This window comes from Papaver somniferum, chromosome 9 (genome assembly GCF_003573695.1).
Source record: "Papaver somniferum cultivar HN1 chromosome 9, ASM357369v1, whole genome shotgun sequence".
NCBI lineage: Eukaryota > Viridiplantae > Streptophyta > Magnoliopsida > Ranunculales > Papaveraceae > Papaver > Papaver somniferum.
In genome coordinates, this window is record NC_039366.1 from 10,133,607 (window position 1) to 10,153,068 (window position 19,462).

Sequence of the window (19,462 nt, forward strand, 5' to 3'; positions counted from 1 at the left end):
TTGTACCTTACTCACCAAATACAAAATTTCACTGGGCAGTCTGCATATCTGGTCTTGGATATGATGATACGAAGATTCTCAGAAATCTGGGGTACTTGTTAATGTGGATCTTCATTGGTTAGCCAAAGGGGATTGTGATGATTGCATAGTCTATTTGGATAACAACAGTGATATGCAATCGTTTAGTGAGGTTATTTATTAGGAAAAAATATTCTGTTTATTGAGGTTATTTATTTAGGGAGTATTTTTAGTTCTTTATATATAATTTTGAAGTTTTTGAACCAAAAGTTGGTCAATTAGAAGAAAAGAAGAAAATACTCAAACATTAGCTACATCATTTCTAACTTATATGCTACAGAAGTGTGATGGATGTTGAACATATTTTGAACTATCGTAACAACTAACGACACAGTTATGAAATCGTACAAATGACGAAATTATTGAGCCAATAATAAATTGTGAGAATCATTGTTAACCAGATAATAATAGCGTTATGCAAAATATATTATCAAAAGTGGCATTTGAAGTAGTAATCACCATAAAAACGACTTGCTATTACCTGTATTCATTTCGCCAAGTCTATGCATTATTACAAGACTTGGAAAAAAATCAACTTTAAAGAAATTATCTGGGAACAAAACGATATAGACCCGTGCATGGTAAAGCAGTAATGCAAGCCAATAACGATAGTAAACAACATAACAGGATATATTTTCGGTTCATTTCAGAACTTATTGCATGATACAAAACAAGGGCTGAACATGACATTATTAAGTAGGAGATTAACTTTAGTAAGGTGAAATAAGTGAGAGACGCCATGAAAATATTCAAACACAGGCAAGTGACTTTATGTACTGATGAACATAACCCCGTGAGCCTGAGCTTGGAGTCATGGTGAGAGTTTTTGAATCGAAGTGATAGATCTCCATATAGCTCATCTCTTTCAGATCATAGGATATAACTTGAGTAGCATTTATCAACAACACCAATTTTGTTGATGATTTCTCTTCGGCTTCCCCGAGAAACATTACCCACACATAATAATCGATGGTATCGTTATAATGCTTCAGCGTGTCTAGGTGTTATGCATTTATAATTCTTTCTAGGTCGAGCTTGTATATGAGATTCCACCTACTGTAATCTTTCTCCATTTCGAAGATGCTGTAATTTTTAGGACATGATCCAGGAACCCCTACAAGATACAAATGATTTCAACACTCTCCAATATATATAAAATTCCACACATCATCATTAGGTACAGCTGGCAACGGCAGCGGCTTTACTATATTTTGTTCCATATCAAAATACACTGACGCCTCATCTTCCATGGTCGAGATCCAATGCAAACAACCATTTCAAAACACACCTGGCCTAAGGAAACAGTTCCATAACACACCTGGCGCCCTAGAGGAACTGAGAGGACGTGCTGAAAAAGGACTCGCCGCAGATAACCTCCATGAGTTTGTTTTAGAGGAGTATATTTCTATATAATAAAGATCAGGTTATTCAAAGTTCCCTACATCTATCCAGATGCAGATAACTTGATAGTGATCTGGAGACTTGATTGGATCAAAAGCTAAGGATACACTTTTAACTCCATTCCAATAATGATCTTTGACGACATCTCTAAAGGGGGATCGAGGAAGAGGTTTGTATTGTTTTGTGGTTGGATTGTAAATGTAAATGTGGTGGATTACGATACACGGCTCCTTGACCGTCTGAGATGTTATCCTAGTGCAACATGATAGACCATTGCAAGAATGTTCAATTCTTAGGCTAGTTTCGTAAATGCGACCTTTCGGATTTCGCGGAGGAACTTTCACACAATCTAGGGTTTTTAGGGGGACTCCTCCGCCACCGGTAGTAGTATCATCATCATTATCATTGTTAAGGAAGATAAAAGGAAATTCAAATTCTTGAACATCAGGAGTACCTGAATAAGGACGTCTTAATTTCTCTATGAACAACCCACGGATTTTAAAGATGGTGTTCCGACAAGTATGCTTCTTAGCAAAATATGGGTCAGAAATGAGAGAATACCATTTTTTGGATACAGATTTGAACATCAATAGAGATTTCACAGGTAGACATAATAGAATTTGTGATAAAATATCAGAATTGTTGGCTACTTTTGTCGCTGATAATGATACAGGCAAATTCATACCTGATGATGATGAAGAAGATAACATCCTGATCCAAACGCGGCAAATCAGAATTCTCGACCTGCCAGAAACCTATAATCCATTTAAGAACTACAATGTTTACCACGGAGCAATGTAAAAAGTCGGGATCACTTAACAAAAGGTTTTGACAAAATTTTCTAATCGTGAGATCATGTGCATCTAACCGCTTATATTTTGGACAATGTGATAGTTAATTATGTGTTTGGCTGTAACAAGAGACGACCCAAAAGTGATCGCGTGAACATAGGAAAGAAAATAGAGTGATGAGAAGTTTTAGAAAAAAGCATCTAATGTTAGCGACCGAAAAAGAACATCAAATCATAAACGTTAATGCTTCTTTTCGTCTCTTCATAATCGTTTTTGATTTTCAATCTTCTTCCAATTTGTTTCTTTTAATGTAAATGGACTTGTTTGGGAGGACAAGATACCTTGTGAACACCCCCATATCGTCGTCCTCATCTGATTCTAAAATAGCATATATAACTGTATTGTTTTCTGCCTCATGACATTGCAGCTACTTTTTCTCCTAACCATCCATCCATCCTATATCCTAGTAAACTTTTCTAACACTAGTTAATTAATGCTTTTGAACACTACTTGTCCTCATTTGGGAAAATACTGGTGACCCAATCTATTTAAACCAAGTACAGATACGTGTTTTCTAGAGAACATATAGGTCAACTGGTTTGTCCTTTAAATGCTTCAATTTTGGTTTTACCTGCATTAAGAACTAACAATTTGACTTGTATGTTGAGATGGTTGAGGTTTTAGGAGATGAACCTTCTGTGGTTAATGTCTTATAAGATGATAAATCACTGCCTCTTTCATTAATTGATTTAGATTCGTTCGATCTTAAAGTCTGAATGGTCAGATTACATTATACTCTTTCGCCGGTATTCACCTTGACCAACCGAGTATAGCAAGCTGTGTTCCAACTCCAAGTATTGTAAGCTGTGTTACCCTCCCCTAAAATATGTCTCCGTTGTCTTGGGGAGCGTTGAACCTTGCTTTTCAAAGAACAAACTAGTTGGCTTGTACGTTGGCATGGAGTTGATGTACGGCCATGAGCAATAATGATCCTATCTAACTGTTTAATTTTAACAAAATCGAAAGAACATTTTTTTGAAAGGTCCGGGAGGCCAATCCAAGATCCATAGCCATCTCTAGTAATTTGGTGTGGATCGGATCCTAATCCGGCCTAGCATGGCTGCAACATCATCAAATGAGGATACGCATAGTGTATGGTGTGACTTCGGCTTTCAATCCACTTATATTACAATGTTGTCTGTCGTTGTAGTATAGTGGTAAAGTCTTTCAGTGACGATACTAAATGTATGATCTCAAAATTTCAACAGCACTAATTCTTTAAAGATTTCAAAAATAAATAAACTAAAACAATATAATTTCAATGTTCTTTTTCCATGTGACAGGAACGACTGACTATGATTTGATAATATTAAATCTTTTGCTCAATTTTCGATAACAAAGCACTTGGACGTTGCCTTTGGCTTTGCCAGGGGATACGGCAACGTCCTTAAGGAGGTTCATAGGCAACCTGTTCTGCCTCTAGAGAGCCGAGTCAGACGACATTCAGTCAGCCGAGAGGGTAAGGTGGATCATGGTAAGAGAGGGACCTCGGTCTTTTCATACGCACATTTTTTGACCCGACCCAATTTATCAACATTACAGTCCTTAACAGCAACACCTTTGCACCTAATCTCTAGCTCTTCTATCTCTTCTTTTGACAGTTGTGGTGGACTATCATTACCCCTTCGTACATTAGAGAAAAAGGAAGCTAGTTAGCACCAAAAAAAACAACTGCCAAATTCATAAACACTTTTTTCTTTTTAATATGTAAAGAATTTGGTGTTGGCAAGTTACAAAACTCACATCACTGATATTATCATCCGGTGACTTACCACTGTACTAGAGTGACACCCACAACTCATAAACACTATAACATCGAGACATCATAAAGAAACTTACCTGGTGGTTAGATATACTACGGAATCAGGTACACCAGGAGAAGACTTCTTGAATTTGTTGCTAGGTAAATACAAATCAAAAACTGGTTTTGCTGCGTTGTTCATTTGCATATTTCTGAAACCATCAGTAATTTCGAACCCCTGTTCCAATTCGTTAACTGATATTCCACTGCTGTATTTTGAGTCCCCGACACAAGTAGGAGTAGAGGGGTAACTCTCATTCTTCAAGGTCCACTGAACACCATGACGACCAACAATATATCCACGTGACTTCAAGTGCTTATAAACCAGGAAAGAATCCCAAGTACACCCGTTCCTTCCCTCGTTAAGCATGAAATACATATCTGTTAAAGAAAGCACCATATCATCAGTACTGTTAACGACAAGCAATGCTCATTTTTCAACCATGAACCTACAAGAACATGCAGAGAGAGTATTAGTATTTTTATTAGTAGGTAAATACTATAGGAATTCCAATTAAAACACAAATGCTCCAAAATTAACAAAGATGACGCCAAAAAAAATATAAGAAAACACTTACAATGTCTCCTCAATCGATAAATAAATCTTGTTACTGCTTCTAACAATTCCTGTTGTAATCCAACATCTACCTTTGTGTTCCAACACCTCCGCCATTCTCATCTCGGAATTCCGACGTGCCTTGGATTTAGGTTTCCTGAGGATATAGAGAGTTGAACAAACAAACTAATAATCAAACATGGGGAAACTAACTAATGTAACAAAAATTCATGTCAATTAAAATTTCAAACTTGATCGGTAATTTAGGAATGAAACTAGACATAGTAAGATGCTTGTCGTCGTCGCTGTCTAGTAAATCAATGTCTGAATCTTGTGTTCTATCGTAAGAAACTTCCCGATCCCTAAACTCCATCCTGCCGACCTTTAAAAGAATCTTTAGTATTTCTACTTCTAGTTTCCTTCTGATGAATTTAGACAAGTTAACTTGCAAAGAGTTTGGTGGTTTCCCAATTGACAACAACCATAAAGTGAAAACACTTTTTTTATAAGTGTATAATAGTTGCCTCCCTCCGTTTCTAAATAATAGGGTGGTTTTATATGCTTCAAAATAGTACGAACATCCCTAAAAGTGTTACCCAACGATGTTCTGGCGTGATACCCTAAATTTTATGAGATCATACAGCTGCTAAGTTATAATCAACAAATGGTCCCAATGTCGAAAAGCCCGGTTTAATTGCACGAGCCCCTAATCTGGTCGTTTGGAGCCAAACATTTCTTCTATTCTATAACGAAGCAGTATTTTTCTCGAACTCAAAACCAAAAACAATGTTCATCTTAAAAAGTTAAAAAAAATACTTATTTTATTTGTTTTCCGTTAATATATCATTTAGATTCTAGTTAAGAGAGGAGAACTTGAGAAGAGACAGTTTTCTCCAAATGCAGAGTTAGAAAGAGAAAACAAGCCATTCCGAAGAATAGAGCAATGATCATTATTATTAACATTGCGTTCAATGTGATGAGCGGACTCAGAAAGAACACCAGTGCAATCGCTGCGCTCTGCCAAACCTTAAGTTGAGCAAATGCACCTCGCTGCAACACGCACCCAAAAAATAACATTGTCAATAGGCTTACCTGAACAAATTATACACAAACAATTGCAGAATAGACAGTACTAATTTAGTTATGGTATAAGGTGAATATCACTGTATAAGGTGAACATCGCCGTTAACTAAATAGCATGACCTAGGGATACCAAGCCTAAACAACGCTCTGGACTACTCTGACATAGTAGTCAACGTGTTTTAGCACAACTGGTGTGACAATAAAATGGAGTAGAACATCTAAACTGGATACTGGTTGGGCTCAATCAGCAAAACAAATTTTCTACAAATTAGCCGCTAAGGAAGTAATCTCTTTCCTTAGGATCAAACGCACGAGAGAGCAAAGGTAGGATACAAACTCGGTCTAATATGAAGTATAATTGTCAAGATAATCAAAACCTGAATTTACCGTGTCATCTTTGAAAAGGATTCCAAGCAACGCATTTAGTTGTGTATTGAATACTGCATCTCCAATACCCAACATAGCTGCCATCAAAAGTGGGTAGACATAACCAAGAACACCGCTAGTTGCACTGCATTAAAATTGAACAAAACCAATGAATCCCATGTCAGGGGCACGTTCCTATCTAATGAACTCCAAATATAGATTCAGCTTTCGTGGAATGTCTACTACCTGTAACTTAACAGAATCCATAGAAGTACTATAAGCTGAACTAAAGCTCCACAAGGAGTTATCACAGCAATTGAGGAGAGACCTGAGGTGAGTCGCCCAGTTACCAATGAACACTGATACAAAAGGCACCACAATAGGTTCAGATTAACCAATGCCTAGTCAGACTCTGAACTTTACTTGGCAGTTGTGCGTACTCTTATCAGCTTTTTTACTTACAATTGCATCAAAGGCCCCATACACAGCCATTGCACCACCCACACCTGACACACCAAGTGCTGGTTTAACTACCTCCTTAGTGAACTCCGCCCTAATACATAAATCATAACAGTAATAACACATACGAGAAAGTATGAAAGACTATGCGAATTATACTAGTGTGCAATAAAAGAATGGTACAAGGGATTAGAACTTATATAGACCTTACCACACAAATGCTTGCTGTAAGCCTGAATATGCGATAAGTGGGATAATGAGCAGCATTCGAAGGTCCAAAAAAGGAGCAATAACTTTACTACTGAGAGAAGATTTTGGTGCTCTGAGATTTCGTCCTTCGTCATCTCTTTCATGCAAGAAGAACATTAGTATGATACCTAAAGTCATGCTTCCAAGGAAGACTACAAACAAAAATGTCGTTCCACTAGTTTTTCCTTCCTGTAGAAATATACCAAAACTGTCAAGCACAAGAGTCATCTACAATTAGGATATTGAGCAACATAACAAACTTCAATATCCGCACCAGGTGACTGAAAACATCGGATATTCATCAAACTTTCCACCTAAAAATTGTAGATGAATTATGGCAATTTGTAATATGCAGGACTAAGTTGCAAAGTCAACAAGCATAAGAGATTAACCTACCATTCCATCTCTTAACAGAGCTAGTGTTAGCAAATTTCCAAAGAACTGCGGGATTAAAAGAATCACGTAAGCAAGTCTATAACAAGAACCAAAAAGAAATGGAAGCACCAAACTTATCATAATCGTCATTATTGTATGCAAGAAAACGCACCTGTCGACTTGCAAACATTCCAAAGAATTCTCCATTGAAGTTCCCGATGACCGTTCCTTCATGTAACTGGGAATCATTGGCATGGCTTCTCGCAGCGGAAGTAAGATATGTTCCCTGATTAATCCCAACATACAGGTTCACTCATTCATGCCCATACAAAAATGAAACGAAATAAAATAGAATATTGGCCAGCTAACCTGCCCAACCCAAATAATTGAAGCACAAAAACCAAGGTATATAGCAGCAGGTCCCATCGAATACCTGCAGGAAGAGAAATCACTTTTTTAGCTAGTCTACTCCTGCTGTGAAAAATGATTCAGCAAAAATTTAACTAATCTAAATGAATTACCAAGATGGTGTGAGATTAGCAGCTACATATAACCAATATCCAGTTGTGCCTAGAATCAAAGCATTCTTCGAACCCAACAACCGAACTGTTGTTGAAGAAAATAGAGAGAAAAAAGTGAAGGATACATATGAAATACCCAGTGAAGTAGTACCCAAATTTTGCTCCTGATAAAAGTAAAAACTAAGTATCAAATAACATAAAAACGAAATTGTTTAAATCCACAAAAACATTCAAGAACAATTGGCAAAAAGAAACAATTATTTGAAACTACTTACAGTATTGACAGTACTCTGCAGATTCTGAGCAGCACCATAAGCTAAAAAAATTAACAAGAAAGCACTGCTCAGTATATGGACATCTTTAGTGTGATTTTGAATTGTATTCCCAGGAATCAGAGGTGCTTCTTCGTCCCGTAAATTTACACAATCCATGACCTTTTGAATTGTCTCCCTGTGCCTCTCTCCAACCAGTTACACCCAACTTAAATTAACAAGATCACTTTACAGTAAACTCCCGAACAATGAATTGGAGATGGATTCGACGTATGAAAATATACAAAGGAACCAAACTACCAAAGTACTTTACAAATTACGAGAAAGTATTCGAGATCCTGAACTTTTCTACTTCATAAAATCTCAATATTCATACAAGAGATCTTAAATTTCTAACAGACAAAATTTTTAGTATTCACTAATGAAAGGATCTACTATGCTTAGACTGCTATGAAAAATTTTGTAATATCAGCGTTTACAAGACTCTCTAACAGCAAAAACTTGTTTCGAAACGTATAGAAGTATTCTCAACTTATCAAGAGCACAAAGGAAAATAAGAATTGTATACCAAATTTCATACAAGGATTATTACACTAAGCAACAGTTGTACCGGTGGGAACAGAGAAGCACGATACCATGTGATATATTGCACCTAAGATTTATATTATCTTCAAATCCGTACCTCGTTTATGACTGGATTATTTTCATAGCCATCTCCACCTGTAACATGTTAAATTACAATATCTCAATTATACGTCGACAGATAATGTCGATAACGATTCACATCTACGTGTTTCTGCATATCCACGATGTCATGTTTTCGCATAATGTCTATCACAAATTTTACCAGATGACAAAAGAACAACACTTTAAAATTTTATCCAACAAGATAAGTACAATTATTCCAATCCAATGAACAAAAAAACAAAACATCAATTTCATCAATCAAATACGGATCTAAATACAGCAATTCACCCTATTATTAGCAAAAAAAATTCACCATGATTTTTCACCAGCAAAATTCACATTAACTTTCACCAGGAAATTATTACTTATTACCCTAACAATGGATTCAAGAGCTAGTAAATTTGGTAACAGCTTTAGTACCCTCCGAAACAGCGTGTTTCGCCAACTCTCCCGGAAGAACGAGCCGAACAGATGTCTGGATCTCCCTCGACGTAATCGTAGGTTTCTTATTGTACCTTGCCAATCTTGATGATTCTTGAGCTAATTTCTCGAAAATGTCATTTATGAAACTATTCATTATTCCCATTGCTTTACTTGAGATCCCAATATCTGGATGTACTTGTTTCAGAACCTTGAATATATAGATCTTGTATGTTTCATTGCTTTTCTTCATTTTTTTCTTCTTTTTCTCGATCAAACCAGATCCTTCTTTTGTTACTGCTGGTAAGCGTTTCTCTGCTTTGGCAGGTTTCTTTTCTGCTGGTGATGGCGCTGGCGATGATGATTTCTTCTCTTCCTGTTGTTGATCTTCTTCTGTTGTTGATGGTTTTTTGTCTGCCTTCGGTGCCATTGTTGAGAATTGAGAGAGGAGATGAAAATTTTGGTGGAGAAGATTTGGGAATTTTTTGGTGATCTTATTTATAGGTTTGGGGAAATAGTATGATTGGTGGAGAGGAAATTACTAAAGCACCAAATAATGTTGATTAGGGCAGCCATTGAGTTATTATTTTTCCTCCGAATTTGATGCTGACAAGTTTTGAATACATGTCACTCGTATCATCACCGAATGACTTTAGCACTGTGATAAAGCCAATGAATACATTTTAAAGGAAAGAGCGACAAGCAAAAAAAGAAAAAAAAATCACAAGTTAGAACAAAATTTTATAATGAATTCTAGAAGCAAAAAAATTAATTACTCTTCATATGTTGTGTAATGACTTCTCAAAACAAAAAATTAACCAGATGACCGCTACCACGGTGAAAAAGGCCGACCGAAAAAACCCAAAACACCGTTAAAATGGGACTGCACTAAATGGATGCGCGGTGCCATCCTAAATGATTGCTGCAGTAGCCAAGGGCGACTGCTAAATTTGAAATTATAGCCTTACGGAACGAAAATTATGAACCAGTAGAGTTCATGATAACATTTTTTTTTTGTTGCCTAAAATGTTTTTTTTCTTTTAATGATATTAGATGATGTATCTTTTTAATTTAGTTTCACGTGTCTCAGAGAGAGCGGATGCATCCTGCATGAAACCAAGTGTAACTTTTAGGGTAGTAATGTAATTTACATTATCCTTTTTGTATTACTAAAAACGAAAACCCAAGACTTTACCTTTCTCTCTATCTCCTCGTCTCTTTTTCCCTTTCTATTCCTCTTTGATAAATTAAAACTACCACCCTTCTATCTTATCATTTTATCAGTTGTTCTTCCATTATAAAGAGCTGGTAAAGCCTTTAATCAACTCAATTTCACTCTATGACTTAGTTAAGATAAGATGGTTCTAAATGTAAAGAGAGTAATGGGTCTACATTTATTGTCTGATGGGATGAAAATGAAGATAAATGGAAAGTATTTAATGATAGATGTCCTCATAGATTAGTCTTTCTGAAGGGAGAACTGATTAGTGGGGAAGGCTTGCAGCGTGTTTATCAGAACGACAAATGGTGTTTTGATGGGATGCAGGTGAATGTAAATTACTTCCACCGGCACCACTTGGTGGCCCTCCGGTAAGTAATTAACAATCCTTAATTTCAAGTAACAAAATCCATTTTTCTGAGAATCAGAAAGATGTCTTCAATCCCAATTTCCGAGCTGCCTTTTTTTTTTAGAAATTACTGGCTAGTCCAGTTCTAGCAGACCCAATTAATGGCTAGTCCATCCGTGGAAAAGATTTACTTTTATAGTCCAAAAACAGATTATTTACTCTATAGTCCAAAATTTTTGTGGAGACTATAAAGTGTATTTTATAAATTCCTAAAACACCCTTCCAGGTTTAATTAGTATCAACACATGTAAATGTTACTAATAATATATTACTACATACTAGTAGTATCAATACGGTGATACTACATATTAATATGTATTGTACTAGTAGTAACAAAAATATCTTATTGTTACTAGTAAATTATGTAACTACTTTACTATACTAAACTAATATACTAATATACTACTATAGTATAGTATACTAGTAAACTAGTAGTAACTAGTACTAGTAGTAAAATATGTAAGATCAATACATAACAATTTTTTTTGATATGTAGTATCAATACATAACATACTACATATCAATATGTAGTATCAATATATAACATAGAACATATCAAACATACTACATATCAATATATAACATACTACATATTGATATGTAGTATCAATATATAACATACTACATATATGGTATATATTGATATGTAGTATGTTTGATAAACATACTACATATCAATATGTAATATCAATATATAACATACTACATATCAAACATACTACATATCAATACATAACATACTACATTTCAATATGTAGTATCAATACATAACATATTACTATTAGTATACTAGTTACTACTAGTATACTACATACTACATATGTTATTACTACATACTAGTTACTACTAGTATATTACATACTACATATGTTATTACTACATACTACATACTAGTATACTAATATACTAGTAGTAACATATGTAATATGTAGTAACATATGTATTATTATACGTAATGTTATATAATAGGGTTAGTAGAGTAATTTTACTCTTTTTAAAACTATTTTGGACTAGGGAGTAAATATTTTTTGGCGCTGGACTAGCCAATAACTCGGATCGGGTTTTCTGGACAAAACAATAAATTCCTCTTTTTTTTTTGTTTTGTTCAATTGCTGGTATTAGGTATGGTTTATAAATCGGGCGATCCGGGTCCGACTCGTATACCCAGATACCCTCGTCTTCTTCACCCGTTTATCTGCTACTACAATCTGTTTAGAATCCGACGTAATGATTGTTTTTAGTAAGTTTGTACTGGAGAACTGTTTGAATGGTTATATATGAAAGAATTTTTTGATGAATTTGTTTAATTGTGTGGATTTGAATCTGGAATTCATGAAATTGTAAACTGTGTAATGGATTTGGTATAATGGGATTTCATGGATTTGAATATGCATTTAATTGTATGGATTTGGTATAATGGATTTGAATCTGGATTTCGTGAAATTGTAAATTGTAAACTGTTGTAATGGTGGTGATGGTGTTTTGCTGGAATTAATGGCGGAGCTGCTGGTAACGGTGGAAGTGGAGGCGCTACTGGTGGTGGAGGAGCTATCAGTAAAGATGGTGGCGGATGTGTGGATGATTGTGGATGTGTTGTTGGTTTTGTCGGAGTAGTGGCTGTGGACGTGTTGTCGGAGGTGAAGGTGACGGTGGCGGTAGGTGAAGAAATGGGACCCTGTCGTTAGAGATGCTGGTGGAGTTTTTGGACGGCGGCGGCGAAGGTGGTGGTTGTGGCGGTGGACACGGCGACGGTGGTGGTAGGAAAAAACTGAAAAGTGTAGTAGCCGGTATAACAATGATGACGGGCGGGAAGTTTTTTTTTCAATATAATGAGAGATGGAGATTATAAAAGAATTTTTTTTAATTATAAGGGTATTCTGGTCTAGTAAAAAAGAAGCTATGGAATTTTTGAAATCTTTTTATGAAATTGAAAATTTTCGTTACTCTGCATTTGACAAAAAGGTGGTCATAAAAGGGACTTCCTCCCTACGGGCCTTCCGATCGGTCGGCCCAATTACTTTCCGTAAGTTGTGCTATCTTCGTTGGTTAGATGTGCTGTATTTGGGAAACATATGATCTTTGCTGTGTGTGCATGTTCTTGTCCCGATTGAGTTAAGTGACACTAGACTCTCGACATATGCTTCTATATTCCATCGGTATCTTGGAACGTGTTTGATGTTGGTAGCTGTACATTCTTGACTCACAGGGTCATACAAAACTAAGCAATAACCTTCAAGTAGTCCCCCCGTGGTTACGAGTAAAATTTCACCGTTCTTGAATTCCAATAGTAATTTCACATTGTGTACGAAGGGGTTTGCAACTACTGGGAGCTGAATAATGAACAGTTTAGTCCAAGATTCTACCACATTGTAATCCTTCATAACCCAAAATGTAACAGAATAACCATGGGCTTGTAGTAGTTCTACTATACAGAGGCACCCTCCTAAGACACCCAATAATATGGGTTCATCATATCTATTCTCATTCATTAATCCATCGATTAGTGGAGTGACTGCGACTTCATTGAAGTTCTCCTCGCGGATATCAAACGAAAGAATACATGTTTTCCCAGGTCGATCAAGTCGTCTCGCCTTCCAGTGAAAACTCCATCAACAATTATTACATAAAATTGGTTAAAAAGATCAAAATCAACAATTCCTGGGTGAAAAAAACATGTAAAATTTGATACTGTTTAAATGGACGAGAATGTAAAAATAGTCAGGATGTAAACAGTTTCATCTTACCCATTTTCAAATACTTTTTCTTATTTTTAATTTACATCAAGTGTATCCAGTTTCATCCTCGCTCTTTTTTAAGTTTAAGCCAAGATGAATGCAGTTTCATTCTTATTATTATTTTTTATGTCCATTTCACACATACTAATTTTTACTCGTCCATTAGAATCATGTTTTAAAAATATTTGGAAAAATGACTTATTTTCCGCAATTATTACTTCACCCCTAGAGCCATCATAACACTTACCTATTTCACAACGTGTGAGCGTCTTCCAGACTTTAATGAACCCAATAGGTCTATTATACGACCATGTTCAGAGTTTTTCTTTACTCCCCATCATTTATGTGCTTTTTACATGTACGTATAGAAATGAATTTCGAATGGAACCAAAAAGTAAATATAAGGATAGAGTTTGTCCTTGCAAAATAATCCTACTCGTAGTTCATCAAGGAAACCATTATAAAAACATCGTTATAAAAACTAATACAAACGTTAACAAGGTGGGAGGGTCGATAGAAGAAGAATTTGAAGATGAGGTTTTTCTGCGACTACTTTCGCCCCGTTTTAAAAAAAAAAAATGATACTTTCGTCTTGTTTCAGAAAAAGTGATATTTTTGCTCAATTTCAGAAAAAGTATCACTTTCCAGAAACGGAAAACTAATTCATCCATAAACCGAAATATGGTTACATGATGTGGTACGCATCCTTTGTAGTGGTTTGCGTAATGACTATGCATTTAATTTTCGAGGATTGTGCCTAAAGTGAAAGTATCAAGGCAACCTTACACTACTCATTACTTATGCATTCATATACGAAATTATCAAATACACAATGTTGGTTGGAATTGCTTAATGGCTATGCATTCATATAAAAAATTGGTTTTTTGAGGGTACTCTTTACTCCATACAACATTGATTGGATAATCCGGCTCACCTTGATCGTTGTTGTTTTTACTTCCATCCTTAACCGTATATTAATCATGATCATTACCAACCCAAATTCGTGTATCCGTAACCCCTTTTTGAATAGAGATGGAAGAGAGAAGATTTGATATATAAAACACTTCACTTGTAATGGTTTGAGAGTATCATTGCCTAGACATAGACTCCCACCTTACACCATCTTCCCTAACTTCATACATGATAACCACCACAAATACCTTGGTCCTTGAAGTTTCATAAGCCAAAGGAAATATATCACACAATCTTCCTTCACAAATCCAAGAATCTTTCCAAAATCTAGTTTCTTTACCTGCTCCAATCTTGAATCTAATACTATTGAAATCTCCATGGTCTTTATAGATATTAAACCAAAAGCTACCACCTTTCGATCCTTTGGGTTGGAGAGTTTCCCAACCGGTAAATGTTTCACCAAATTTTTCAACTATGATCTTCCTCCATAATGCTTATTTCTCTGCGCCAAAGCGCCACCACCATTTTTTTTAGAGAAGCCGAGTTCACTTGCTTAGCTCTTCTTATACCAAGACCACCCTTTTCTTTTGGTTTTGAAGACAATTTCCAACCAACATTGTGTATTCTTCTCTTATTTTGATTATCTCATAAGAAATTTCTCACAACTCTATCAATTTTCTTAGTTATGGAGCAAGGTGCAAGAAAAAATAAAGAGATGATAAATAGGTAGACTAGCTAAAACGCTTTTGGTGAAAGTTGACTGACCTCCTCTTACTATTGTTTTTCCATTCCAAGAAGTAACTCTTTTCCCACAAATTTCAAATGTTTTTCCCATTTTTGAGTGCCTTCTACCTTGTCTCCCAAGGGCAGGCCAAATATATGGTAGGAAAACTCGCATACTTGCATCCTAGCATGTTAGTATAATGTTCAACTTCCTCCTCGACAGTGACTCCAAATAAGCTACTTTTGGAGAAATTTATCTTCAAACCCGAAGTTAACTCAAAACAAAGAAGAAGGTAACGAAGGACATCAAATCGTTCTTTTTTAGCATCAAGAAAAATGATAATATCATCGGTAAATTGCAGGTGATTTATTTTTGTTCCCCCTCCTTGACGGAATAACCCGAGATTTGATCATGTTCTTGTGCTTTGCTAAAATACAAATTACGACTTCACTAACAATAATAAAGAGAAAAGAAGAAAGGAGGTATCCTTGATGAAATCCCTTTTCACTACCGAAGTAACCGAAAGACGATCCAATCCATTGACAAGAACCGAGAACTTTGAGAATGTTAAACAATTTCAAACTCAAGCCCTCCAAACACCACCATACCTCATTTTGAACAAGACTTCATTCAAAAAATTCCAATTCACATTATCAAACGCCTTTTCGAAATCAAGCTTACAAACTAACCCCGGTAATTTTTGACGAAATCTAGAATCCACACATTCGTTTACTATTAATACTTCATCAAGAATTTGTCTTCCTTTAATGAAACTAGATTGAGTTGTTGAGATTAGAGTAGGAAGGTATACCTTTAAACACTCGGGCAAAACTTTTGAAATGACTTTATACACACTCCGAATAAGACTAATAAACGAAAGTCTTTTACTTCTTTTAAACCCTCCTTCTTAGAGATAAGCGCAATAAAATTGTTTTTCAAAGACGAATGAAGAATATTATGGTCATGAAATTCTTCGAAAACCTTCATCATATATTCCTTTAGAAAATCCCAACAAATAAGAAAGAACCTCATAGGAAATCCATCCCGACCCGGAGCACGATTAATTCCCAAATATCTAATTGTATTCTTAACTTATTAATAATTAAACGATCTCTCCAACCATATTTATGCACTCTCATCAATACGCTTTAAACACATATTTTTGATTCTTGGCCGATTGTTTGAAATTTTTTTAAACGCTAACACAAAATGATTTGCAATACCCACTTTGATTTCTTCTTTGTTTCTGGTCCATCGACCATTGATGCGGAGGTTATTGATGTTGTTAAAAGCTTTATGACCCCTCACTAATCGATGAAAATGTTTGGTGTTTCTATCTCCATCTTGAAAGTATTTAATTCTTGACTTTTGCCTCATCATTATGCTTTGACTACGATGAGCCGCATCAAACTCCACTTTGATCGTCACAAGCATGTCTTCTTTACTTTCGGTAAGACCCCTTTCATCATCTAGTTCATCAAACTCTTTCATCTTGGTAATTGCCAAGTAAATTGCCTATCAATGTTCCCAAAGACGTCTCGATTCCACACCTTCAATTTCTCCTTTAAAGCATGTAACTTCTTTGAAAAACATTCACCCCCCGTTCCTACAAAAGAAAACGATTTTCCACGATTCTTTCATTAAAGACATTATGTTAGTTCTTTCAAACCATACTAATTGACATCGAAAATGGCAAGCACCCCAAGCCGAGCGTTTTGAGCATTGCTCAATGGGAAAATGGTCCAAAAAAGGTCTTGTACGTCACTTGAAGTTGATATTTGTAAAATGATCTTACAAATTTTGTGACCATAAACACTCTCTCGTTTACTGTACAACTGGAATAATTTTAAAAATTTACATTGCCATGTAAAATTAACAGTAAACTGTAAACGAATTTTGTGACCATAAACACTATCTCCATATCAGTACCAGTCCTGCCAAGACGACTGATAGAGATCAACAACAATGAACGGTATTTCAAATGCACGTTCCATGTCTTTCATGTCACAACGATAGTAGAGCTCTTCCAGGCTCAAAGATATATGGCTTATTCAAACCAATCACTGTGCTACCGTCCCTATTATTCCACCTTCTAGTGGCACGGTGCTCATCAAGTTCTTAAACCTAAGAACTATTGTGGTTCCCATATTCAAATATGCCTACCACAATTGTATTTTCCTTTTCTGCCAAAGATAGACTTATTTGCATAGGTACTGCTGCAAATTTAATTCACCAAATTTAGGATTTTAGGTAATAGCTCAAGCGACGAGAAGACATGATATTAACTCTAAATATCATTTAAAGATATGCGACACTCATTATTGCTCGACGTTTGTATATCTACGAGGCGCATTTAAAACATGCAGCTCTCGTTGTTGTTGACACAACATATACAAAGTGCAAATTAATCACTAGCTCCTTAAAGCTCGTCGATGCATATAATTGGCGCATATAATGCACGGTGTAAACCTAGCGGGAACACATAAGGGCGCAAAATATGCCTCTCTCCTTATTGCTCACCACAACATTTTATACGTTGCATATATCTTCTATGCCTCTCTCCTTATTGCTCACCACAACATTTTATACGGTGCATATATCTTCTCCAAAATCAAGCCGAACTATCTACCACAAAAATCAATGGTGAAACAAGGAAGAACACATTCAAAATGTAATATATACGGTTCTAACGTAATACCGACAATCTCCAATTTCGTCTATCAGGGTCGATGAAACATTAATTTATCAAAGTTGAAATATGGACACATTCCTTTTGTTAAAAGAAAATGTCTTAATATCCATTATAGGTCATTTCAAGGAACGTTGATAGAGACTAGCTAACCGTGTTAACCTGGTATCCATTTTTCATCGCATTCCGACCTCGGTGGAACGACTTTGAATTCCAGAGATTATTATAGCAAAGGAATATTAAAATTTTTCTATCCCTCAGGATGCAACAATTCCTCGCTCTGTCGATATTAAAACCGTTAACACCACAAAAATCATTGGTGTACCAACAAAGGCAATTTTATTCTCTACGCTATCCAAAAAGGACGCGGGAAAACTTTTTGTTGATTGCCTAAAGAGGAAAATAGCAAAACGCTACATAACTCAAATATTTGGATAGTCGAATAACATCACAAATACGAGTGGTTGCTAATATTTGGATATCTCTTCATATACCTTATGATTGCAATGCTCTAAATAGCGCACATAAGACACAATAAGATGTCTAACTTTTTCTTTAACAAATCCTAATCAAAATAGGAAACTAAGTTAGACACTAATAAAAGGTTATGTATAAAACTACTCAATCAATAAATAGTTAAATTAAATATGCAAGAGCGGAAGAGAATTATCTTCCTCCGCCTCTTCAGCCACGTCGATCGTCACACAGCAATTTGTGTTGATAACGTCTTATGTATAACGTGGCCTCTTCTTGTATTCGAATCACTAGTCCAAGGCCTGAACTACTAATTAAATGAACAGTGAGTATTGAGTTTGAGATAGGTTAACTAATTAATGCCTATAGTAAACAAGTTATTATTAACTTATACTAAAGAAGATGAAAGAGGGATAGGAGAATAAGGGGGATTCATATCCCTTGGTCTTTACTTTCTTAGTTTCTTCCTATTACAACCAAAGAGTATCACGGCTATTTATAGCCTCCACTAAACATAAAGTCGGTTTATGAAATGCATATGTGACCAACACTTGGGTGCCCACTTGGCAGTACATGACCAATTTGAGTATAACGTTTATCTATAAGATAAACATGTTTAGCCTCATCATTCGGGTAAATCCTTATCCATTTTGATCCTTAGACAGAGTTTAGTCTGGATTATTCGCGACCGGTAATGGTGGGTCATCCACTACTGTCATGCTTGTTGGAATATTTTCAACGCCGCTAACCAAAGGGGGGTCCTGGGGGGCATCGCCCCCGGAAGAATTTTTTGAACTGAAGGTTTTATTTGGCCGATAAAAGCCTGTTCGAAAATTTCGAATCCAAAAGACACCATTGATGTCTGTTGATGAAGGAACCTGACGTTTCGTGAATAGAAACCTGTTGGCGAATAAAAAAAACCTATTCCCAACAGGTGCAAAACCCTTTATAAATAGCTTCTCCCAGTTTCGTTTAACATATAAGAAAAATCAATCTGTTTTCTCTGTTTCAAAAAAAGCATCATCAGAAATCAGAAATCTCTTTGTGTGTTCTTGATTGAATCAAGGGGTACAAACCTTGAATTCAGTTTTCGTTGCAGGGCTTTCATTGTATCCTGAAGGCAATATTTCGCATACCTGTTGTAATCGCCAATTGTTATTGGGAGGGTAGAAATATTTGTC

The 19,462-nt window shown here is 35.8% G+C and overlaps 3 protein-coding genes and 1 long non-coding RNA gene across 5 annotated transcripts; all 4 read right to left on the reverse strand.

Annotated features, from left to right (window-relative positions):
- Positions 1–645: 645 nt before the first annotated feature.
- Positions 646–2,629, reverse strand: LOC113309572. Its single transcript, XR_003340678.1, has 2 exons — positions 2,165–2,629; positions 646–1,192 (listed from the first exon to the last, which is right to left on the reverse strand). It is a non-coding gene; the product is annotated as an uncharacterized LOC113309572 (long non-coding RNA).
- Positions 2,630–3,630: 1,001 nt separating this feature from the next.
- LOC113314118 lies at positions 3,631–4,822 on the reverse strand. 2 transcript variants are annotated; one of them, XM_026562892.1, is made up of 3 exons: positions 4,710–4,822; positions 4,170–4,512; positions 3,631–3,953 (listed from the first exon to the last, which is right to left on the reverse strand). In XM_026562892.1, the coding sequence occupies exons 2-3, from the start codon at positions 4,508–4,510 to the stop codon at positions 3,800–3,802; spliced, it is 495 nt and encodes a 164-aa protein (XP_026418677.1). In that variant the 5' UTR covers positions 4,511–4,512; positions 4,710–4,822; the 3' UTR covers positions 3,631–3,799. The 2 variants fall into 2 exon arrangements, with proteins under 2 accessions (XP_026418677.1, XP_026418675.1); XM_026562890.1 differs by lacking the exon at positions 4,710–4,822 and having other exon boundaries at positions 4,170–4,558.
- Positions 4,823–5,486: 664 nt separating this feature from the next.
- LOC113314117 (UNC93-like protein 3) lies at positions 5,487–8,712 on the reverse strand. Its single transcript, XM_026562889.1, has 10 exons — positions 8,016–8,712; positions 7,741–7,904; positions 7,589–7,652; positions 7,392–7,505; positions 7,241–7,285; positions 6,807–7,033; positions 6,599–6,689; positions 6,383–6,495; positions 6,158–6,281; positions 5,487–5,737 (listed from the first exon to the last, which is right to left on the reverse strand). Exons 1-10 carry the CDS (start codon positions 8,169–8,171, stop codon positions 5,546–5,548), a joined length of 1,290 nt encoding a protein of 429 aa, XP_026418674.1. The 5' UTR covers positions 8,172–8,712; the 3' UTR covers positions 5,487–5,545.
- Positions 8,713–8,863: 151 nt separating this feature from the next.
- Positions 8,864–9,586, reverse strand: LOC113314119 (histone H2B.9-like). The gene has a single exon (XM_026562893.1). The coding sequence runs from the start codon at positions 9,547–9,549 to the stop codon at positions 9,085–9,087; it is 465 nt and encodes a 154-aa protein (XP_026418678.1). The 5' UTR covers positions 9,550–9,586; the 3' UTR covers positions 8,864–9,084.
- Between the last annotated feature and the right edge of the window lie 9,876 nt (positions 9,587–19,462).